The following is a 25,631-nucleotide window of genomic DNA, read 5'->3' as shown; positions in this document are numbered from 1 at the left end:
TAATTATTGAATTTATATCTAATGTAGCATGGTCAATACATATAATTTACTTCAAATTATTATCGCTAAAAGTGCCGGATTTGGAACCACAAGCGTACTTCTGCGAAGTTCTTTCTAATGCTAAAAAGGACGAACTATAGTTAATTTATCGATTTGGTATTTTGTTTACCACACCGTCCACACCTGTATACTTAAGAAGCGTTTTCGGACATATGTAAGGTACATAACATTGATTTATAGTTTTTTATCAGTTAACACTAATTACAGGTATTACAATATTAAATGAGGAAATACCGACTATTGACTTTAGCTTTATAAAGATCCATTTTTTGTGTGGCTTGCTAATCATAAATTTTTCCGACTAAAGTTACCAGTTTCTGCATATGAGAATAGTACAAGCAGCAAAACGAGCTATTATTTTCTGCTTATGTGGCTAAATTTGTTACATGATATACTCGTATTATAGTTGTATCCGAATATATTTGACACGGTGTATGTACTCTAGTAATATACTATAACAGTGTTCAACTTATATTCACGGTCTCTCTTACATTCATCGACGCAAAACTAGAATTATGATTTTCAACAAAATTCGCAATTTTTTATTTTTAGATTTAGTTACTTTAACTGTAGTTAGTTTTACTTTTATAATCATGTTCTTGTTTATACAGGGTGTCCCATAAGTGACACGTCACAGTGACACTGGAGGTAGACCAGACCAAGAGGACCCAAACAAACTTAATATGACCCCAGTAAAAGTGGCACGGTTTTCGAGTTATTGCCAAATTAAGGTTTTTCATTAAATTTTGACCGTTTTTAACATTGTTAGTGCCAGTGTGCACTCGGAAAGGTCTCGAAGTTAGTTAGCTTAGCTTAGCTTAGTTAGCTTTTATTTAGTTTCACCTGACCGTTGCCTGTATGTCTGTCGGTCTGTAATCAAATCTTGCAAGTTAAATTTGATCCACTTCCCGGTTTCCGATTGAGCTGAAATTTTGCATGCATGTATAAATCGGATGACAATGCAATATTATGGTACCATCGAGCTGATCTGATGATGGAGACAGGCGGTGGCCATAGGAACTCTGTGATGAAACAACGCAACCTAATTGTGTTAGGGGTTTTTAGAATTGTCTCGATGAGTATTAGTTGTCTGTCGTAAGAAAAGTACAGTCAGCGATAAAAGCTTGTACCAAAAATTAAATTTTTGCCAAAAACTTATTATTTATGTGTACGGCATCATGAATAGTTAAGATAACAGAATAGGTATTTTATCGATAAACAATGTAAAATGCAAAAAAGTACTGGTTTAATCTTGAATTAAATTCACAGCGAAACATTAATTTCGACTTTGACCACCTACCGTGAAAAAAAATTACTAGAAAAGTAATGAGCAAATAACGTCATGCTATTGAGCATGTTATGCAGATTCAAAAATCGAAATGAATTTAATTCAAGTTTTAATCAGTACATTTTTGATTTTTACATTGTTTATCGATAAAATACCCATTCTGTTATCTTAATTAACTATTCATGATGCCGTACACATAAAAAAAAAACTAACTCCGAGACCTTTCCGAGTGCACACTGGCACTAACATTGTTAAAAACGGTCAAAATTCATGAAAAAGCTTAATTTGGCAATAACTCGAAAACCGTGCCACTTTTACTGGGGTCATGTTAAGTTGGCTTGGGTCCTCTTGGCCTGGTCTACCTCCAGTGTCACTGTGACTTGTCACTTATATAGTTTAAATAAATAAAGTCATAATATACTATGACATAAAAGTTCGCAAAACAGTTTTATTCTAGTTTTTTTTTCTTCATTGTCTTGGAATTTAATTAAGTCTGTTACTTTACAAGCATTTATTATGTCAAATAATAGCTTGAAACATCACGAACTAATAGAGGGAGAGCTAGCCACGGAAATACGAGTAGGTATGCAATTTATAGAGTAACGAAATCCCTCTAGTTAGTATGCCATACTATCATTATTAATTAATCTGGTCGCCTGACAGCTGTCTAGCGGTGGGTGTAGGAGTGGATGGGCAACAAAGTGGTTGTAAAATCAATTGAAGGTGTGCAATTTATAGAGCTCTGTGTTTGGTGTGATATAATAGCTAATTATGTATTTAAATCAAATATAACAATGCCAGGCGTTTTATTTGGGGGAAAAGTAGTGCCAGGCGATGAAAATACACAATCACTTGTGCGCCTGTTCGGTATGGATCTTACTTATACAAAGTTCCTTGGTTATGGTAACCGACTAACCGTGCTATGATTTTTTTTGACTCTTTATACAGTAAATTTTTAAATTGCACGTACGTCAAAATAGCGTCCCTCGTAAGGCCGTCATACAAAATGTTATACATATTCAAAATAACTTTTTTGATAAAATAGGTTACAAATAAATATAAATAAATGCTTCTTATAATTTAAATATTGACTGCTTTTTACAAATTACTTCTGTTATTGGAAAATACCAGTATATATATATATATATATATGTATATATACCTACATTTCTGCCCAGTCGTCCCAGGAACACCTTATGATTTAGGCTAATTGATTCTTATTCAAATATTCTACTTTCCATCAGATGCGTTATTTTATAACTTATAATAGTTATAATACTTACTTTAGTAAGTATACCTACGTTATATTGGTGTTACTGGTACTTATTCATAAAACTTTACGGGCCTGATTTAGTTAAATAATGTTTTATCCCTTTCTGCCAAATACATAAGTCAAAATGACATATAAAGACAAACGATTATTAGAAGTCTGTGCGGAAAGAGAAGAGTCGTGGCAGAAACGGGAACTAACATTTTAAATTTTATATGGCAATCAAACCTTTGACACCTGTCTTGTAAAAAGTAAACAAACTTCTGTCATTGTATATTTTTATTAACAAAAACCGCAAGTTTTATGTATAAAATATTTTCAAAACACGATAAAACCGTACATAAAACCACAAGGAAAATTATATTTAACATTGTTCGGTTTTGTCAGCGGGAAGAAAACGGGTAAAAGCCGACTATCGACTTACAAAAAGTCGCGGAACGTGTTTCCGCTATTCACGGGTATTGATGTTCTATTTAATATGAAATAATTACCTATTTAATAAGCCCCCTAAGTAACTTGTCTCCGGTACATAATTGGTAAGTATATTCATTCAAAATATATTAATTTTCATAAATATGCAGGTCATTCATGATCTTTAAAATATCTGACAAATAGTCTTGATACTTGCCATTTTATGCATAGGTATTTATATGTAAAAAAAATTCAGGATTGTGTAAAAGTACCTACGGTATCTCGAATAAAAGACCGCTAAGTAGGTGATATGCAAGAATTCGTAATCTACGTGCCGGATTCAAGCACATCCATTTCAGATGAAGATAAGTTCTATTAGTGTCCCTGGTTGGTCTGAAGCTAGCTCAAACATAAGTGACATTGAATATTTTAATTCAGACTTCGATTACAAAGAATAAAACTTTTTCTAATAAAATATTTCTTTATTTGTATGTTCGTTTACTAGGTTCTGAATAAAACTTTTTATAATAAAATATTTCTTTATTTGTATTTTCGTTTACTAGGTTCTGTTAGTTACGAAATTATAATTTCATATTTAGCAGTGACTTTTCGGCGAAGTAAAATATCGTGTGATGACAGACGCGCACATATCCCAATAAGGCGTCTACTTATGCACTATTTTTATTTATATTCATATTCATATTTATTATTAATAATAATGTACACATACATTACAAGTCAAGTTTACAATGTATTTTTTTTTTTTTTTTTTTTCTACCTGGGGTCTACCTGCTGTAGCTGTAGCTGTTAAAAATCGCCATGTAAACAAATCCGCAATAGCTGAGCACTTGCTGACAACAGGAACGAATCACTGGATTGAGCTAGATAAACCCAAAGTCCTCTCCAACGAGCGACACTATTATCCGCGGATCGTGAGAGACGCGATTGAAATTAAAAAACACCCTAAAAATTTCAATCGAGAGGACGGGTACAAATTATCGTCTACTTGGGGACCAGTGATTCAAATGTTGAAACCAGCGGATATATCTTCGGACTAGTGTACGGATACTGTGAGTGTTGCGTGACGTGCCGTGGACAATAAACATTAAACTTTAACGGGTAGCTGCAATTTCTTTGTCTACCCCGAACATTTTTATAAACTAATTTCGGGTAGTTTAGTGTTGTTTTATTAATATCTCAGTTGACATTTGTTGGGACGTCAGTCTTTCCGTGACCACAGCTGGTGCAACTCAGCTGCAACGTCGGAATTAAAGGTAAAAACAATGAAATTATATCGCGGTAGACCCGTTTGTGTAATTAAATATGTGTACAAAATGCGAGAGTAAGTGTTATACGTTTACAATTGGTGAAATATATCCGAGATACTAAAATACAGTTCTATTGCCCAATTTCTACCCGATCTACGCGGTTTTGTATTAAAATAACTGTTGGACAGCACAGATTAGGCAGTACATAAATGAGACTATCTTGTTTGGTACTAAAATTACAGTTGTATTGGGCAGATTCTTAACTAGTTTTAGCAGTTTTGTCAATCGCACTGTCACTTTTTAGTATCTGAGACATAAAAACAAGAGTGTGGTTTAAAAAGAAAACTAGTGCCTGCGCTAAATCAGAGGAATGAGTTGACGAGCCGACACCACCACCAGGCTCCGTTTAGTAAGCCGTGGTAAAAAACCGGAACAAAAGGGATTCAAGTATCATGACCTTTAGTGTCGTACTATAATCACGTGACCAGTGTTGTCAGCATAGCAAAAACCATAAAATAGCACTGGCGCGCCCTCAAATCCCACGACTCTTCTCTTTCCGCACAGACTCTAGCTAATTCAGGCCAGTAACGCGTTTATGAACAACGCCATATATTAGTAATTTGCGATTAAAGTTTGAAAAGTAAGCAAACGCATCCAACGATTGAAGATACATAGAACCGCCCTTTAAAACCCTCTTTATTAAATGTATGGTAATTCGCCAGTAACTGGCCACTGTTATTAACTGGCCGCCCTAAACTACAAAGAATTCTACTATTGTGGTATATTCAACAACATCACACATAACACGTAGATGGTGTCTCAACAGCCACGCCACATAAATAGAACGGCACCAAATATAAACCAAACTACCTTAAAACTTAACATCACACTGAATGGTTCAATAAAAATAAAATTGTACTTTTAAGCTAAAATCTAAGAATAAATAATATTTAATAAATTAGCCATTATTATGTGCATTTGGAACAATAAGGAACTGGAACATTTTCCCGCCCAGCGGTCTGTCAGTTACTATCAAATTACTTTAAAATAGTATCATGCATATATATGTATTAATAAAACACTTGTTCCCTAACCTATACATTACGTACGATTAAAAGAGTTACAACATGAAACAATTGCATCATAACTTGCATATTACATTAAAAACATTTGTATAACCATTTACAATTAATAATATTAAAGACCAACATAAATAATATTCATATAATTAATTAGATGACTGTTTTATGATATGTCGATTACATCCGACAAAGTTCCCACCTAGTGTTATTCCATGAAGTTAACTTCAGTGATATTAAAATATCCTCCGTCGCTCAGAACTCTGCAATGCAATAAGTCGCTACAAACTACTACGACTTATTGGCAAACCTTGCTAATAAGCATGATGAGGCTACGTACTCATCGCTACACTAGTACCTGATTGAGATTGCTTTAGCTTTGGGTAAGTCCCGTAGCGTCCACAGGGGACTCTTGACTGAGGAACGCAGCTCAACTGCAGTCTTTCTTGGCCGTCGAATCCTCCTCCTTGCTTATTTCGAGTTCTGCTTTAGATGAACATGGCTTCGGGTTGTCTGTATCTGAAAAAGACAACCATAAAAAATAAGTACAAAAAATGTACTACACGGTCCAGAAATAAGTCAATATTTAAAATCTTATTTTGAATAACAAAATATTTAAACAGGGAAAAACCGGACAAGTGCGAGTCGGACTCGCCCACCGAAAGTACCGTTATTCCGTACGAATTTAACTATTTTTTTTATTTTGTTTTGACCTAATATATGGTTTTAATTCAACTCAATACCTAAAGTACCGAAAGTACCGGGAAATCCCAGGAAATTTCAACTTTTCGGGTACCGGTTCTGGTAATGAAAATCCCGGTTCTTCGGTACTTTTCGGTACTGGAAATTAGTATAAAAAACTCTAAAATTTAGCGCGTAATCTCCGCGTAGCACCCGTGTAACAGCAACACTCTTCACTGTCCATCAGTGGACCTTATGCCTTTTGTAATAAGGTATACGAACTGAACTGAACTTAACAGTGTGGGCGATGGTACTCTCGGCAGTCTCGGCTGCCTGGCGGTTTGTCCCGCTCGGTATTTCGCTACGATTGGGGCGTTGGCGATCCGACATCGGTAGTGATAACTACCCAAAGTCCTGACAGTCAGGCTAAAGTAGTCAGATAAATACTTGCTATAAGTATTGTAGCTGTTGTATCTTAGAGGATATAACCAACGGAGACGCCATATCTAAAATTTTCGGTACAAAATAGTCTGCCGTTTTTTGTGGGGGAGGGGCACATCAAATGTATAGGTACGTCATGTCAGATAAACGTCAGTCCATACATATGGTTGACATGTGGTTGACCATTGGCCGCCTATTTTCGACAGAGGGGAACGCCTGTTAATGGCGGCTCCATTGTTAATTACTCCGAGTGTTGTATAGATGATTGATTGATTATTGTAGTTGTAGCGCGGGGGACACGCGCGGGACGCGCACTTGCTGTTTACATTCACGTTCGGCTGTCATTCGATTACAAACCTTATACCGTGCCATTTGTGCTTACGAGCTGACGAGCTCGAGCCGAGACCGAGCCGAGCCGCAAGCCGAGCCACGAGCCGCGACTGTATATCGGCTAAAAAAAGAACGCCTTCGGGAAGATCTACGAAAGTTAAGGAGTGAAGATAGAAAATATACAATTTTTTCTTAAGAAAGATTATAAAACGGTTGTTTATTCTTATCGGTCATTAATTTACTTTTCCATTGGTTGATTATTAAAATTATAGTTATGACATGTTTTCATAAACTTTTTACAAAACACACAAACATTTTACGAAAATTATTGATTAGAGTAAAAAAACTTACAAATTGTGATTTTTGCTAGTGTCGATTTTCATCATTTTGTTCTGTTCTAAGTTGTGGTTTATACTGAATTACACAAAATTGATTCTTAATTTTCAGGTTCATACAAGTATTTCATTATTTAACAAAAAATATAACAGTAAATACTTTTTAACGAAATGTACCGTTGTACCGGGAAATCCCGGTTCTTTCCCAGTACCGTAAATGTCAGTCCCGGTTCTAAAAACAGTATATACTGACCATTACGTATTGGTAAATTAATTTGAGGTGTTTTGTGTAAAAAGTGACCAATATTCATTAAATTTAACTGCTATCGTGTTAAAATACTCCCTAGCTGAAACGACATGCTCAGTTAAGACTATAGTTGATTACTTAGGTGTGAACAACTAGATGACAACTAAATTTTATGATCGCTTTACAATATTAGTTGCCAATTTATTATTTTAGTCGCCAACCTATCACTTTAAGTTCCCTATCATTTTTTTGGGTGGCTTGATTTTGCTGGCCGTTTTTTAATAATATGTTGCTTATATTTGACGCGAATATATTTTTTTGGCGCTAAAATATTAATGCACAGCCAAATTATATTATTATATGCCCAATGAAAGTTCCTGTTTAATATTTAAGTTGCCCGGTTAATAATAAGCCGTTTTTTTATACCACGTCAGTGGCAAACAAGCATACGGCCCGCCTACAAGGCGCACGATTCTCATCTCCCCCGCTCCCTCACCAATCTGTGGTCAACCAAGCGTGGATCGCAGTGGGGCTTCGTCGGTCACGCGTCACGCGCGCTAGCGTGTATGTACGTGGGGGGCGCTTCGGAACCGAGGTCCTACCACGAACACCGAATCTTTCTCTGTCACTCTATTACGTCTCAATTGGAGTATAAGAGACAGATTCCCGCAATTTGCGAACTTCGGTGTTCGTGGTAGGACCTCAGGCCACGCGTCGTATCAGTGAAGTCATTCCGTGCGTAGCGTGTTTTGCGCAACGGCGCAGCACAGGAGCACAGTCTATAGTATACACTGTGACAGGGGTTCCGGCTTAAAACGCGTTTCCCTAAAAATAATAAATGAATAGACAACAGACTAGACAGAAGTGAATGGTTGTTACTCGAAATTATATGATGACAGGATGTATTTTATTGTCTTTTGAGTTGTGTTGTTGGAAGGTGTAATGTTTTACGTAGTGAAACATTTCAAAGTTAAAGTTTGAGGTCGTATTTTTGTTTTGTGTCTGGCAAATAGTTGTATAATATAATTACGCTTTACTACCCGTGCGAAGCCGGGGCGGCTGGCTAGTTATTTTTTTTAATTCCTCTATGGAGCTTAGATGGCTCTGACAAAAAAATGACTTAGGATTTCCCCGATAAGAAAAAAATCTATTGCAGATAAATCTACCACATACTTTATGCGCATATTTTAAACATTACAAAATGTTATCCTTGCTTGGGCTAAAAAATCATGGCTTAAGTAATATTCGCGTGCACAAAATGCTAATTGTTCTCTGGCAAATGAGATCATGCTACTAAATCCCCAATGGATTCTCATTCTTTTCGCATACCCTGCATTTTCCCATTCCCACTCAAACAAATATAACGGCCGATTCAAATCTTGATTTATTTCTGGACCACCCTGATGTAGTAATAAATACTAAAATCAGGCAGTTTTCTTTTTCGTATGGGAACTCGAGAACGCGTTTTAAAAGGCTTCAAGTTACAATTTTACAAATTAGCTGTTGAAAGAGTTCCGATTCCGAACAAAACTCACATTTTGCTTAATGAGAGTGTGAGACGCAGTGCACTTGGACCAAGAAATTGGACAGGTGGATTACCACCCTTGTAGTCACGTGACTTCTTCCATACATCATTTAAGTTTCGATTGGCATTTTCTATCAACGATTGTAATGTTGGGAAGGCCCCCCGGGGGCAGGTCTGTGGTTACCGGTAGTGGCGAGCTGCTGCAGCCGCGAGGGCAGGTCGGCCGTGGAGCACTCGGCGCCCTGCGGGTGCAGGATGTCGGGCATCGCGTTCCGGCGCCCCGTTCTGCCAGTCTCGAGAAATTCCTTCGGAACTTCCTCACTCTTTCTGTCTTGCATAATTGCCATCATTCTCAGACCTGAAACATACCATAATTCATTTTATTTGTAGAAATTTAAATAACCTATATTGGAATAGGAACTGAGGACCAGATGTGTACCTATATATATGTACCTACCTAAAAAATAATGTGTTTGATACTAGATAAAATATTTTGGAAATATACTTAAATGAAGTTCTCATCAATAATATACATTTAGATTTGACTGTTAAGAGTGTTAAGCGGCGGGCGACCAACAACAGTCAACTATTATGTACCTACTATGATGAATCAATATGATGATGTACAGTCAAGGTATTAAATGTCGACACGGACCAAGTGCCTAAAATATGTACACACTACCTTAATGTATGGCCAAGAAGGTCGTGTACTTATACATATATACACACTACCTTAATGTATGGCCAAGAAGGTCGTACGTACTTATACATATGTACACACTACCTTAATGTATGGCCAAGAAGGTCGTACGTACTTATACATATGTACACACTACCTTAATGTATGGCCAAGAAGGTCGTACGTACTTATACATATGTACACACTACCTTAATGTATGGCCAAGAAGGTCGTACGTACTTATACATATTTTTGGCACTATATCCGTGTCGATATTTCATACCTGACTGTATAATTATATACTTACTATACAACTTGGAAAAAGTATTCGGATGCATTATTTAAGTACTTAAACTTAGGCGATAGCGGCATTTGGCAACCTTTCTAATTCCGGAATTCCTTACCTAACACTCAATTAAGTACCTACTTGACATTTTCATTTTGACACAATGATCTAAGTATCTTGTTAAATATTACTTAAAAGTCGGTTCTCGTTACCAGGTCTGAACTGAACTATTTTTAATCTTGTATGATATTATATTGGGGTAGTGGCACCAAAAGATGACCGACCCCCAGGAGATGAACGTTTGGCTTTAAAATAGAAATCATTAAATCCTGACGTAAAATAATCAGCAACACCTTATTTTAGCTAAAATATTAATAAATAAAATGTCTCGTGCGAATGAATGTAGAATGTCAAATACCAAATGATCTGAATGATCATTGGTGAAATAAGGCGATTAAAAATATCATAATCTACATACCTAAAATAACTAGTAGACTAAAATGACATTTCATACTATGAACTACGGTAGTACTATTATTTATTCTGTGTTCATACTAGCAACACAGAATAAATAATAGTACTACCGTACAGAAAGGAAACTTCCTACAAAACCGAAGTTTGACAGCGGTTCAAAGTCGAATCATGCTATCCCTTTCTAATATATGGCACTATCCCTTTCGGCTATTTAGGGTTGTCAAAATTCAAGTGATTATTTTATCTGAAAGGAAGTCAAGTGGTGCCAACCCTAATAATTGCTCGGAGCAATGCTGAGCCGAGCGGAGCCGAATTTGGCCGAAGTCAGGAGTTTCGCACCCCTACTAGCAAAAAGAATAGATAGTATAGAGGGGTCCTGTCATTGTAAATTTTGTAATCACTGTAAATTTACTGCCATCTATCGACACACGACTAAAACTCAAAATGAAAACGTATAAAGTTATCAAAAAATGTATATATATGGATAAAATGATTTTATTATTTTTATATCATTTTGATCCATGTTCATTCACTGATATCTATGTGTTAAAATTGTTGAATATGAAACGGTGTCGTCACGCCATCTAGCCGAGGCACAGACGTAGATTTGACGGATTTAGGCGGCCAAAAGTCGATTTTGAAAAAATCAACCTATTGATAAAAAAATATCACGTGGGGGTAGCCTATAGACCCAAGTATATTGTGGTAACCTCCCCACTCCTTATCGTCAAACCTGAGCCGCACAACAGGCAGTCGAACTTTGACTATCGCTCAGAGCGCACGTTTCTGTTCTCGACGCTCTTAAAAGTTACATGTTTTCCAAAGTGTATATATTTTTTCTGGTATTTTCTTAAAGTTTTATTGATGGAATCCAGTTACTCAGGGAAGAATTTATATATTTAAATCATTTGATATTATATTTTTGACGTTTATCATATATTTTCAGCCAGTTAAATATGACCTTTCACAAAATGTTGTTTTTTTCATAGATTTGGTTTTTCAAACGTCTTTTTGTTGTACTTCAGGGTGCGTCCCTGTAGTGTATTGTATATATTTGAATAGAATGCTTATTCCTCTTTATGTTGTTTACAAAATTAGCCGCAACTTCCGGACTTAGACGCTTTCAAAGAAAATTCCTTTTCGTTTAAATTGATTAAAAAAAAATATTATTTTTACAGGTAGGTAAACCTAGTGCTTCGGGGAGAAAAGTTCTCACAAGAGCAAAATTTACCTGTTTTTAATTTTTTTTAATTTTCTTTTAATTTTTTTTATTTTTATTTTTTAATTGATAAAATATAATTGTCTTTAATATAAAATCACGTTTTATAATGTTTTATCCCATTTTGAACTAATATAAACCCTAAAATAATATTGGCCGCCTAAATCGGTCAAATCTACGTCTGTGCGAGGATAGGCTAAAGGTGTGTGCGGCATCTATTCGAGAATGACTTTTACTTGAATTCCGAGGCACGTTTTTGGCCAATCCAAGGGACGCAGCCATGCGGTAGACTGAGATAGCAATATCACTTGCTCCCTCTAATGCATAAATGCGTCCCTTGGATTGGCCGGCGTTGGCCATTCGTGTAGAGGAGCCATTATACGAAGTTACATACGTCTTTGATACTAGGAAATGTCATTTTAGTCTACCGAATTAAAAAATAGACTTTACTTACTATAAAAACTATAGGCATGCATAACTAAAACATTCTTACAAACCAATAAATATAGGCTCACTTCTCAAGGAGTGGTGAGCATACAAAAAAATACTGTCCTATTTCTGGTGTTATGCTTTATCCATGTCCTAAAAATCATTTTAGCGTTCCGTACCCAGTAGTTTTTATGCTTGATTTCCTAATGAAAATACAAAAATATCTATACGCATGCCTTAAAGATTCGAGGAGTTCGAATCCCTCGATTCCTCATGGATCCCGAGCTTGACAAAAATCTGGCTTAAAAACTTAACTTGCTTAACAAACATAACGAAGAGGACAAATCGCCAAACGTGAGCTATGCATCGTTGAAGAGTTTCGTTCTGATCATCATCAGCAGTTCCACTTCATCAAATATCACTTTTTTTAATGTATATGCTTGATTTGTTGATAATTTGATAAAACACAAAAATCACTAAATGAATGCCTTTAAGATTTGAGGAGTTCCCTCGATTCCTCATGGATCCCGTCATCAGAACTGGGTTTTCTGTATGCATATATGTACATACAATCAAAAAAAGAATTTTCAAAATAGGTCCAGTAATGACGGAGGTATGGAGTAACAAACATAAAAAAATAACATACCACCGAATTGATAACCTCCTCCTTTTGAGATTTGGAAGTCTGTTAAAAAACGAGGCATCGATGCTCAATAAATTAGTAAATCCCAAATTGTAGACAAAATAGGTGCTTTGGGTGATGTTTTGCCATGCAATCATTTAACGCAAATTCTTTAAGTTGACCACTACTAGTAAAGAGACATTCGTTTCTGTTATGCTAATTACTAGACGACACAATGTCCAGCAGAACATCCATTCACATTAACTGGGATAATGACTACTTGACTGAACAAAACAATGGTATGATGAAGAGCTATTCGTGTCACAAACATATTTATGTGTAGGTATATATATACACGATAGAAACACGAAGCATCTGCTGCGTCATACATAATAGCTCTGAAGAACTCGAGCCGAGACAATAATGACGGAACAATATTATTGTTGTTACCAAAATCCGCAACCGAGCAGTCAAATCTATGTGGCACTTGTACTGCCCGAATACACAAAATGCTAAGGAATTTATGCAGATATGGTTCCGTCACTTTTGTTTGCGATTTTAAGTAAAAAAAGAGGCAACACTAATATTTCGGCAAACCGAATGAAGGTTTCTTCTCGCCTTAAAAGTACATACCTATTAACAAATAATTCATAAAATTGTTACATATTTGTTTTAAAGATTACGAATGTCATTAGGGTGGTATTCCACCTATCCAATTTCTTTGTCCAATGTGTATTGCGTCTCACATTTTGCTTAAAGAGAGAATGAGACGTAATGACATTGGATAGGTACACTATAGTTACTATCGCTTGTCGGCTTTGTATGTATCGCGGTCACCAAAAACTTCATCAATTTACCTACGACATACTTCACGCATTCTTTTCACATCTCCTGATTAGTGTCAGACGCTCTAGCTAGGGGTGTTTGCGCCAAATACTCTTCTCCAGGGCCGTCTTTAACTATGCTGGGGCCCTTGGGCACATAAGAATTTGGGGCCCTTTTGGAAAGTAAAGAAAGCGAATTAAAGTAACATTTTTCTACTATGATCTTCTATTTATTATGGGTAATCAAATATACTTTTACTGTCTGTCCTTTGCCCCCCCCCCCAATAATGGGGCCCAATTTCACTTCCTAACAAACTCATCGCAGTATTTTCATTTCCACTTCTCATTTAATTTATTTAGCCAAATTATTTGGCATTTATTGGCATCATTTTACTTTGTAAAATTTTATTAAGACAAAAATTTATTTAGCAAACGTTTTTTATTGGCTATTCCAAAAAGATGTTTGATCAAATTGTCACTTCGCTTTGGCAAATGGCATCTCTATTTAAAAATGGTTGCGCCCAAATACATTACTTTCTCAAAATCTATGTACATAAGAGGAGATCTCTTCTATTAACATTTATTACCTGAAATTCTAAATCTATATTGCTACTACCCCCACTTGGCCTACATTTTAACTAGAAAATCCATGTGAAAAATTCTCAATGTTCGTAGGTATAATATTATCTATTCTATAGCGTTGGTCGTTGGTTTTAATAACAGATGAGGGTTGAAATTCATAATAGTGGATGTTTCATTTGCATGCCATCTATTTTGTATTTAAACTTTGTGTTTACATTTACTTTTAGTGAAAATATCTGTTACCCTTGATAGGGCACATTTGGATATTAAACGGCAAAAATGACAACCATCATCATCCTTTTATATTTATTTCTTATGCATAATTTTTAGGACTTAGATGGGGCTTTAATTTTTTTTTTAATCTGGTGTGTTAAAGGGTTAAGTCAATTAATGATATTTCAATATTACTAAGGGGTCATCCATTAATTACATCACACGTTTAGGGGGGGGGGGGGTCAAGAAAATGTGACATGTTGTGACAAGGGGGTGAGGGGAGTCACAAACTTTGTGACGTCACTTTAACTTCATCAGTAACCAAAATTTTATTCTAATCATTTCATTTACTGTACAGTTCAAAAACAAGTTTTTGGAACGATAATCGTTTTTATTACTTTAATTTTTTTTCATAATCAGTTTTGGGTTATAAATTTACTAATATTTTGACAAAAAATTAATAATACTTAATTCGATTTGCCGATTTCGTTGAAAAAATGTGACGTCACACCAGGGGGGGGAGGGGTTTGCCAAGTGTGACAAGGAGGGGGGGAGGGGTCAAAAAACCTTGAAATTCGTGTGACGTAATTAATGGATGACCCCTAAGTTGTAAGCAATTTGTCCACATTTACATATTATTGTTAACCTTTCTGTTGGTCCAAGTTATAAAAAATATGTATTCCATGTTTTATAATAAATAATAATTGACAAAAAGTAAACAAGGTGAGGAAGTTGAAGTGCACATGCGCCTACAGCAGCAGCAGTTTACAATATATTAAAAGGTAGGCACACTTACACGGCAGCACACTTCGACCCCCCTCACTTATATGTATTTATATTTGTTACCATCCATCGAACAATAGTTTTACATAATATTATGCTTGCAATTGCCCAAATATGCCCCATTTTGATGTAGGGTCAATCACATTATGCACAAACAGAATTCACACCTCATGCTTTTGCATAGCTCACCAAAATATGCACACCTCACACCTCACCAAACATTTGTGCAACCATACAACAACTGTCAAATATATTTTGCAATACAGTCACTAAACAATTTGTGTTCAAAATAATGAATAAATGTCTGGCGGCCTTTAAAGTTTAAACATTTTCAATCTCAGCCCATTACAACCAAAATTACCACAATTGGAAAATGTTCTAATAAAACAAAGGACATTTAAGGTAATGTGACAGTCAATCAAAAGTAAGCTTCTGTTAAGGTTAAGTAGGTAAGTATTTATTTATATAAGTATTTATGCTGCTGGTGTAGACAAAAATGTTTCATTATGTTTTAGTACTGAACACTAAAATGACTTTCAAGTCATTTACCTAAAATATAATATAATAATCTAAAACATGCATAATGAAAATTAAACAATAATACATGCATACAATAACAAACTTTACCATTAATAGGTATGGTTTAACTTATTACAAACATAAACCTTTGTGAATACAATTCAGTACAAATGTATTTAGTTTGAAGACTCGCTGAGGTCTTATTATTAGGAAAGGAATAAACATGTGACTATATACATATAATTATAATTGTATGCATTACTTGCAAAGCAGAGTAGGGAAGGTGGGTAGGTGAATAATAATAAATATAATAGAATATATCCAGATGGTGTACCATTTCATCCCAGAGAGTCTTCAGCAGTGAGTGGAGTGACACCTCAACTGCTCCCAACTTGAGTTAAGAGAACATCACTCTATGCACATCATGCACCTCATGATCCTGGATCAAGTCAAGTTAATTTGTTAGTAAGTCATTATTAATTATCAAGGCATCCACGTTACAAGGGCCAAGATATTTAAGTAGCTGGATATTATTTTACTAAATATATGTAAGTTTTGAGTATGGCTTTGCTTCTTTTATAAAATAAGCTCACTACGTAAATGAAAATCATCAAGCAGAAATCAATACCCGCGGTGTACGAGAGTGAAAAGCGAAAACTAGCATGCGAGATTGGAATACCTGGCCGAGTCTTCATACGATGGCCTCTCCTATTCTTACTCACGCGTCCGGTGCGAATTCCGGACATTACTCCTTATTACAGTCACAACGTCTATGAATTACTGAAAGTGACTTATAGCAAAACAGAAAATAATATTGATTCGAAAATTGTGAATCTCACTATCTTTGTAATTGTTCGGCGCCGTCACAAAGGTTGTGACAATCAAATTTGCAAGTAAAAATTTCTAAATAAATACAAGGGATTATAATGTAATGGCACTAACCTCTCTAACTAAAGCTAATTTTGCACAGAAAGTCCAGAACCTGAATTTTAGTATTCACCACGGTACAAACGACTATGCATAAAGCACTATGAAAAAAGAATAGATTAGATGAGATGACATGACATGGATGACATTGACAAGACATTTTTTTGTGACCTTGTTTTTGGTCGCTGGCATGTCGCTCGTTGCTAGTTTTAACGCCCTACCAGACGCACGGCACCACAAGCTTGGTGCGATCAAAATATCTCATTCTCACTCTCACTTATGGGTGTAGCGCACCAAGGTCGCGGTACGGTGTAGTAGTGTGTTACGGCTTTTCCTTGCTCAGAGCAAGGAAAAGCCGAGTGTGGAAGGGGGTTTTGCATATTTGAGTGAAAGGCAGAGATATATAGTTGGTCAAGCAGATCTTGTCAGTAGAAAAAGGCGGCAAATTTGAAAAATGTAGGCGCGAAGGGATATCGTCTCATAGAAAATTTGAATTTCGCGCCTTTTTCTACTGACAAGATTTGCTTGACCATCTATAGTACTTCCGTGGATAAAAGCCGTAACACACTAATTCACCGCACCGCGACCTTGGTGCGTGTCCTATATATATAATCCCCATTCGGACGGGAGCTTTTTCAACGCGCGTTGAAAAAGCGCTTGAATCTGTCTGCAATCTTAATGCGATTTAACGACCAAGTCGAAAATCCAACATCGCTTGATAAAAAGCGCCACCGCTGTCGTGTGAATAGATGTCGTAGGCCGATATAGACGCCAATTCCCTGTAAAATGTTCATAGAGTCTGGCTAGCCAAAAATTGTTGACAGATATTTCGTTGTTGTATCACCAATTGTCTATGATTTAAAAAAAAGCTAAAAGTCAGTTGTCAATTTATGTCATTAATTCAAATTGTTTGCGGGACTTCCGGTTCGAGCGCCATCTTGATGGCACGCGTCGGGATCAATTGCTATGTTTTTTGCTCATTAATATTGTTTAAAGTGTAATATAGATAGCCTATTATACAGTAAACTAATGTCGTAGTGTGCAGTGAATGGAGAATTTATCTTGAAGCACGTTTTACCATCATTTTGGAGTCAACGGCCGGTTGTCCACGTGTTTTTTGTAAAGCCCGCTATCGCTTTATAAGAGCTAAATCACCGTACACTGTCCTGTACTAACCGTACAATTTCAATCGTTTTACCCTACTACGACCTTGACACTGTCGAAATAGCCCCAATGGGCTGAAGCCATAATTTTAAAAGAATGAATGAAAATGAACAAATTGTTTGCGGTTCATAAGGGGTTTATTTTAAATAATATTAATAATGTCTATACTGAGTGAGGTTCGCAAACTATTATTTAAGCTCGTAAATAATTACGACAATGTGCGAAGTCGATGTGTAACGTTGTATAACGAAAAACTGCAATGTTTACAACACCTAAACAAATGTAAACAAATTAGGAGGTTGGTGCTCTACAAATATTTTGATACTTAGCATTTAGCATATTTGGTATAGTACTTATGTATTTTTTTGGTGATGGATTAATATTACGGTATTATCGAGCTAGATCTTATTTACACTACATTTCATTTTTCGCCTTGTTACAATGGTATATGGTGAGAAAGTGTTAACATATGTGTTTATCGTTTAATGTACTTTACATAGGGGTAGAAATTATGTAAGCTGACTTTGAGTGCACGTCAACGTATATTTAACTTATATCCTTAGGTAAGTACCTTACGTGTGCACAGAAAATCAAAAATATTTTCTAGTATCAAAACTATAATTCCTACTACGCAAAGTGTGTCCAGCCCTATATTTTTTGAATTTCCTGCCAAACATTTGTTTAATATTTCAGTAGCCAGACTTCTATCCATTTGTGTCATTCAAACGCTTTTTTAACGCGCGTTGCAAAAGCTGCCGTGCGAATGGGGCCTAAGGCCTCATGAGCACGAGCGCTTTTACAACGCGCGTTACAAAAGCGTTACCCTATGCGCGCACGAGCAACTTTGTCTTTGCAACTTTGTGTTTTGTCTCTGTTTTGTTTGATTTTCGTTTGTTTTGTCTCTGTCGTACTTGACTTCGACACTTGAATGCGGCAGAGACAAAACACAAAGTTGCGAAGACGAAAATGCTCGTGCGTGCCTACCCTTAGTATGGCACAAATTTATACATGTGTATTTATTCCTTAGAGCATTTAATAACGGAGTGGCCATTTTAAGCCCCCCATTCACACTCCTACCTTGTAGTCTGCCTCGCAGAACTACGGCGTACTTCGAGCAACACCGGCTTCCGACACATCGGAAGGGAGGGGCCCAAGCGATATCTCACCGTACAAATCTTTCTGCCATTTTTCGCGGAGGGAAAGGTGCACACAGTCGCACTTTTCACACACTTACATACAAAATCCAATCTGTAATGACGACACAAATACATAGAAAATGACACACGTCAATGACAAATCTTGCAAACCTCGATCTCTTTTTGTGTACGGATAAGTGACAAGTGTCACAACACGCACACTAACACAGTTTCGTTGAAGTATGTTATTGTATTCTGAGAGATGAGAAGTCGGATTTGTCGCTCGACCGATCCGCAATTTGTACTGAGCGAGCAAAATCGATAAATCCAACAATTACATGAGACTAAAATATAATAATTGTGTTTGAATGTAATTAAACGTATGATATGTAAAAAGAAATATTACATGTGAAATGTAACACTTTCTTTTTGTAAATTTGATGTCCCCGACCTCTTTTTATAACAAAAAACCGAGCAAACAGGCATTTTTGTGCAGCAGTGTTCACGCGCGCGTCTGGACTCGGTCTAGTGAAAAATCCAAGTGCAACTAGTTTTATTACCCGCGCTAGATTAGATTGACGCGCTAATCTTGTGCCTCGGCAGAGGGGAAATAGTGCGAATGCCGCCTCCCTTCCGTGTTGCTCGAAGACGGCGTAGGATATAGCTCACGCACCCTCCTACCTTGTAGTTCGCCTTGCAGGACTACGGAGCAAGAAATAGCTCACACACGGTACTGGGCTATAACCGCGAAAATCGAAGTTCGCAAATTGCGAGCATTTTTCTCTGTCACTCTTATTACGCCTTCATTGGAGTAAAAGAGAAAGATCCCCGCAATTTGCGAATTTCGGTTTTCGCGGTAGCCCCTCTGTTTTGCCGTCCATATGATTTCGCTGTCTGCGAAAATCGACTCCACACTCACGTTCGCGGCTTCGCCCGCGATTCACGCGCATAGTCTGGAGGGGGCTCATCACCAGTACTGCTTCGTTTCTCACAAGTGTCGGTCTACTTACTCTTGAAAATGTTACGTGCAATTAAAAAAAAAGAAAATAGCTCTTATGCTATGTTTTTTCTTGTTATTGGATAAAAATAAAAAAGAGTGTGGGAAAAGAAACTGCTAAAAATTCGCCAGAGAGCGTCATATTTCTTAAGTATTGGTAATAATTGTTGCAATGCCTATTCCTCCATTGTTTGATGGAGTGATTGGGTGATTTCTGGTCCCAAAAACAGCGATTTTCTTTATAAATTTCAAAAAAATGGCGCGCATTGTTATCATACGTCAAACACGGTAGTCCGCAACGTAGTACGACAACCCACACACAATCCTATGCGGCGGACTACAGCGGTGGGCGGGGCTTGCAGGATTTGTAGGACCCAAGAGGCATCCTACTTGGTGTTGTAGGACGGCACGTAGTCCGCGACCTCCATACACAATCCTACCCAATAAGGCGGACTACGAGGCGGACTAGTTACAAGGTAGGAGTGTGAATGGGGGGCTTAAGAGCTTACCCCTCTGCCGAAAAACTTACACAATTGTGCAAACTTTTGTATGGACTGACATGGCTACGTACTTTGCTACGTACGTACAATCATGTAGAACAAGCAATACATTTGACGTCCCCTCCCCCACAAAAATCGGCAGACTGTTTCGTAAAGAAAACGACAGCGATGACATCTATCGAAATGCTCGATTTATTCACACGATGGCGGTGGCGCTTTTTATCAAGAGTTGTTGGATTTTCGACTTTAAGCGTTGGTCGTTAAATCGAATTTAGCGTGTGGACGGATTCAAGCGCTTTTTAACGCACGTTGAAAAAGCGCTCGTTAGTATGAGGCCTTACTAATCTTTGGCCGCATCCATAACTGAGAGCGAGAAAGACCGCAAGCCGAAAGAGGGCAAGTGACCTTACCCGCACCACCTGCTGAGGGCCTACTGAGGGGAGGAAATTTGTAAATTGCGGGGATCTTTCTCTTTTACTAAAATGAAGGTGTAATAAGAGTGACAGAGAAAGATGCCCGCAATTTGCGAACTTTGATTTTCGCGGTTATAGCCCTGACAATTTAATCAGATTGGCGAAAAATTTTTCCTGTCTGTAAAGCGTTACAGGAGGTCTTTGGAGGTTTAGGCCCCATTAGCATGACAGCTTAAAAAGCGTTGCGTTAAAACCCGACGTTGGCGCTTTTTTACCGTTTCCAATATTTGTGTTCATACGAACGCTTAAAAATCACTTGTGAGTCGTACTGTCACGTACGCATCTCAGCAAAGCCATACTTTATTTGCTATTACGACGTATTATTTGAAGCTTGAATATTTCAGGAATTTGTAAGCATAAGTTGACATTTTTAAGGTGAAACTAATAATAATCTTGACGATTGACACCAAAAATTGACACTTGACAGCCAACTGACAGCAGCGCCGGCGCTTTTTTAACGCTTGTGAGAACAGATACACGGAGATCCGTATGCTCTATTCAATTTGACGCCAACGCTCAACGCCGAAAATCGAACAGTGCTCGATAAAAAAGCGCCGCGCTTAAAAACCGCCTTCGTGTGAATACATACATGGTTATCCATTTGCGTCATTCAAACGCTTTTTTAACGCGCGTTGAAAAAGCTGCCGTGCGAACGGGGCCTTATTATAAATACGGGAAGGCACTTTTATTTTGTTAATCCATATTTATTATTTAATATACACCATTAAATATACATGTTGTTATGACGGGTGATTGAAGTAGAGTGATTTGACATTCTCAAGTTTGACTTTAAACATCATTCAAACTTGAGCTTCTATATTCAAATTAAATGTCTCAAGCCAGTGTCGATTGCATATACACACTCTTTATACCAACAGCAATGACTCGGGCAAACATTATTATAATATAAGGTCAACTAAAAAAGGGGAAAGATTATCGAGGTTTTAATAAACGCGTATAAAGTTTTCGGAGATGGGACAGGTAACCGCCGCCTTGATAAACGTTTAGTCTAAAATTAATTAATTATTTAATCCAAAATGAGTATTATTTTTTTATTGCCCGAGCAAAGCCGGGTTCTCATCTAGTCTATAATAAACGTTTTATTTTCCCACTCGACTCATCAACATTAATCATATACATATAATAAAAGCTCTATTCTTCCACTCGACTCTTCAACATTAATCGTATATATAATAAATTAATAAAAGCTCTATCCTTCCACTCGACTCTTCAACACTAATCATATTTAAAGTCTGGCTACTGAAATATTACACAAATGTTTGGCGGGAAATTAAAAAAATTTTGGGCTGGCCACACTTTGTTTACTAGGAATTATAGTTTTGATACTAGAAAATATTTTTGATTTTCTGTGCACACGTAAGGTACCGAAGGATATAAGTTAAATATACGTTGACGTGCACTCAAAGTCAACTCACATAATTTCTACCACTATGTAAAGTACAGTCAACGATAAACACATATGTTAACACTTTCTCACCATAAACCATTGTAACAAGGCGAAAAATGAAATGTAGTGTAAATAAGACCTAGCTCGATAATACCGTAATATTAATCCATCACCAAAAAAATACATAAGTACTATGCCAAATATGCAAAATGCTAAGTATCAAAATATTTATAAAGCACCAACCTCCTAATTTGTTTACATTTATTTAGGAGTTGTAAACATTGCAGTTTTTCGTTATACACGTTACACGTCAACTTCGCACATTGTCGTAATTATTTACGTGCTTAATAAATAGTTTGCGAACCTCACTCAGTATAGACATTATTAATATTATTTAAAATAAACCCCTTATACACCGCAAACAATTTGAATGAATGACATAAATTGACAACTGACTTTTAGCTTTTTTTAAATCATAGACAATTGGTGATACAACAACGAAATATCTGTCAACAATTTTTGGCTAGCCAGACTCTAAAGCCCCCTCCAGACTATGCGCGTGAATCGCGGGCGAAGCCGCGAACGCAAGTGTGTAGTCGATTTTCGTAGACAGCTAAATCGACTCCACACTCGCGTTCGCGGCTTCGCCCGCGATTCACGCGCATAGTCTGGAGGGGGCTTAATAATCAATACAGTCAATAAAAAATTTATTGACGTTATTTAATTTACATTACTCTACTTCCATTAGCCGTCATAACAAGTCGTGTAATGTAAATTAAATAATAAATAACGTATTGACAAACTAAAAGTGCCCAAAAGTGCCTTCAAGTATTTCTTTTTTTTTTTTTTTCTTTTTCGTCCATCAGGACAGGCTAAAGCTCTAAGCCATACTGCCTAGTCATAAGTAGATTTTTTGTCTTTTCAGTAAATTCAATCCGGTAAACGTCTTCAGTAAATACTATTCATATTAGGTTAATTCCGATAGTAATGTCTTCAGTAGTCTTCATTTTCAACATGGATTTCGTACCAGTCGTTTGTCATGAAACGTGTCTTTAATATGCGATCGCCGTATAAATTTGAGTATTTATACCACAAAAGTGATCTCCTTCTATTTCCATAATTATTGGTCAACATCTAGCGTCTCATCTTGAGACTCCATCGGAGAAGCAGGTTTCGACATGTTGAGGCTTGGAGAGCGAAGTGCCGACTGAGGTCCGGGTGCGATTTTATTATCGCAGGGCCATACAACTCCGTATGCTGCAATTCACTTTGCGACAATCGCGTCGCGAGCAGTCGCGGAAAAATGTGACAAATCACAATTTTAAAATCGCTGCGATTTTTTTGTCACATATGCGCGCACTGCCATATAAACACATACGTTACATTTCTGCGACTAAATTATCGCGCGACAAAAAGTCGTGGTGCGCGCTTGGCCTAAACAACATTAATGAGCAAAAACAAAGAAATGAATCGCGAAGCGACACGACCAATTTGGCGGTCGATGAATAACCTCAAGTATTTCTAATAAACCTCCAAAGACCTCCTGTAACAATTTACACTGTCTGGACTGGCCTTAAATTACTGATGCTCATAGGCAGTACGACTTAGTGCTTTAGCCTGTTCAGAAGACGCTGAGAAAAGAAGGTATCAGGGATGCCAACTTAGTGGTTTTACCACTAGATCTAGGGGGAAATAAACCAGCTAGGGGTTTTTTTAGGGGCTAAATATTTTTAGTGGTTTTTTTAGGGATTTTTCTATACCATGTTTGTGTGATATGGAAAAAGTGTTCACGATGTGAGAAGCTACATACCAAAGAATATAATACTCACTAGGAGAAGAACGATAACTCCATACAAAAAAATGTCCCTTTCAAAAGTTCGTTTATACTACTAGCGCTCTGGTAGGATACCATTGTAATTAGAATTGACAACCCGTTTAGCCTAGCGGGTATTGGCAGTAATCCTGTTCAGGAAGCTAATGGTCCTGGGTTCGAATCCCGGAGAGGGAATTACTTTTTGTATTTTTTCTTTTTTTGTTGGGGTCAGGTTTTTAAGAGCATCAACGTGCACACTAGCGCCACTGCTAAATAATCGTGATTATTTAAATTTAGCGACAGGTATTTCAAAAAGGGGGCCGCTACTGACTGTATTGTGTATTTAAGTACCTTTTGAATACACCAAACTAGTTTTATGTTGCTGGAACTTTGGACGCGTAGATTGACGAATCCAGTAACATAAAAACTAGTTTGATGTATTCAAAAGGTACTTAAATACACAATACAGTCCGTAGCGGCCCCCTTTTTTAAATACCTGTCATTAAATTTAAATAATCACGATTATTTAGCAGCGGCGCTAGTGTGCACGTTGATGGGCTCTTAAATTAGCATATCACAAATAAATAAAAAAATACGTTAAAAGGTAATGATTAGGTACTATATTTAGAAATTCGTCAAATATAAAAGGTAACAAAAAAGTATATTAAGATATTAGGATTACTGTATATATGTTAGGAGCAATACATATGAATACATACATTGATATGGCAAATGGTTACAAGTTGTTATTACATCTATCCGGTTATCGGACATTTTCTGCTTCACAGCTCCGCGCAGCGTTCTTGGTCACCGGTATCCCGGTAGTCTGGATATGCGGCAGATACGTCCCCTTTGAGCTTTTTCCAAGAAATCATATGACGGCCCAAGATTATATTGTTATCTCACGCTCAAGCCATCTGCTGATTCACTCTCTAAAACAAAACAGTCACAAATTAAACAATATAATCTAACTGCCTAATTACTAGCGTCGCTAATTGCTACCGGGTCTAAATTTACCAGCTTAAACAATGTGAGGTTTTACATCTATGATGAATTTTGATTAAAATCTCGGACGCGATATAGCGTCCGCGGGACTTACGGGAATAGTAAGATTAAATTATTATATTTGAATTTGGCAATTAGTACGCTCATTTTTATTTAAAGATTAATATATGTATTTCTTACCTTGAAATTATCGCTGTTTCTGGTTTACTACAACGGTTTAATTTTAACTAAGTCTGTGCGAAGACGCATTTAGATATGTTGCTCGTACATATGAATAGTTTTTATTTTTAAAATTAATAGGTAAATAAATATATTTCAAGTGAATAAATCGTTTTATAAGAAAACTGATATTTTTGCGTTAAATGACTTTGATGACAGCATTGACATTACAGACTTTTGTCTTGCCTATGTTCTTACCGGCCAGACCCAAATCAAGGCCTATCAAAGAGGCCTATTGACAAAGATTTTTTTTAATTTTATCATGGAGGGTAGAGGCACGTCTACCCTTCATAGATTTTATGAACATAGACAAAGACAAACTGAAATAGATAATAATTTACATATGACTTCAACTACTTCATAAAATACAAATCAAAATATATTTGATAAAATAATTGGATTTGTTCCTAGAAATCATATAGAC

The 25,631-nt window shown here is 36.6% G+C and overlaps 1 protein-coding gene across 1 annotated transcript; it reads right to left on the bottom strand.

Moving 5' to 3' along the window:
* Nucleotides 1–5,544: 5,544 nt before the first annotated feature.
* LOC134804440 (uncharacterized) lies at nt 5,545–16,446 on the bottom strand. Its single transcript, XM_063777480.1, has 3 exons — nt 16,245–16,446; nt 9,120–9,293; nt 5,545–5,895 (listed from the first exon to the last, which is right to left on the bottom strand). The coding sequence occupies exons 1-3, from the start codon at nt 16,309–16,311 to the stop codon at nt 5,807–5,809; spliced, it is 330 nt and encodes a 109-aa protein (XP_063633550.1). The 5' UTR covers nt 16,312–16,446; the 3' UTR covers nt 5,545–5,806.
* Between the last annotated feature and the right edge of the window lie 9,185 nt (nt 16,447–25,631).

Source organism: Cydia splendana, chromosome Z, assembly GCF_910591565.1.
Source record: "Cydia splendana chromosome Z, ilCydSple1.2, whole genome shotgun sequence".
Lineage (NCBI taxonomy): Eukaryota > Metazoa > Arthropoda > Insecta > Lepidoptera > Tortricidae > Cydia > Cydia splendana.
This window is presented reverse-complemented; position numbering and strand designations above follow the sequence as displayed.

What these genes read in the sequence shown, in the direction of transcription:
- LOC134804440 (XM_063777480.1), bottom strand. Translation starts at nt 16,311, where the DNA reads ATGTCCGGAATTCGCACCGGACGCGTGAGTAAGAATAGGAGAGGCCAT. An exon ending in TCGTATGAAGACTCGGCCAG is followed by an intron (nt 9,294 to 16,244) that starts GTATTCCAATCT and finishes GGTATGTTTCAG; the next exon opens with GTCTGAGAATGATGGCAATT. An exon ending in GCAGCAGCTCGCCACTACCG is followed by an intron (nt 5,896 to 9,119) that starts GTAACCACAGAC and finishes TGTCTTTTTCAG; the next exon opens with ATACAGACAACCCGAAGCCA.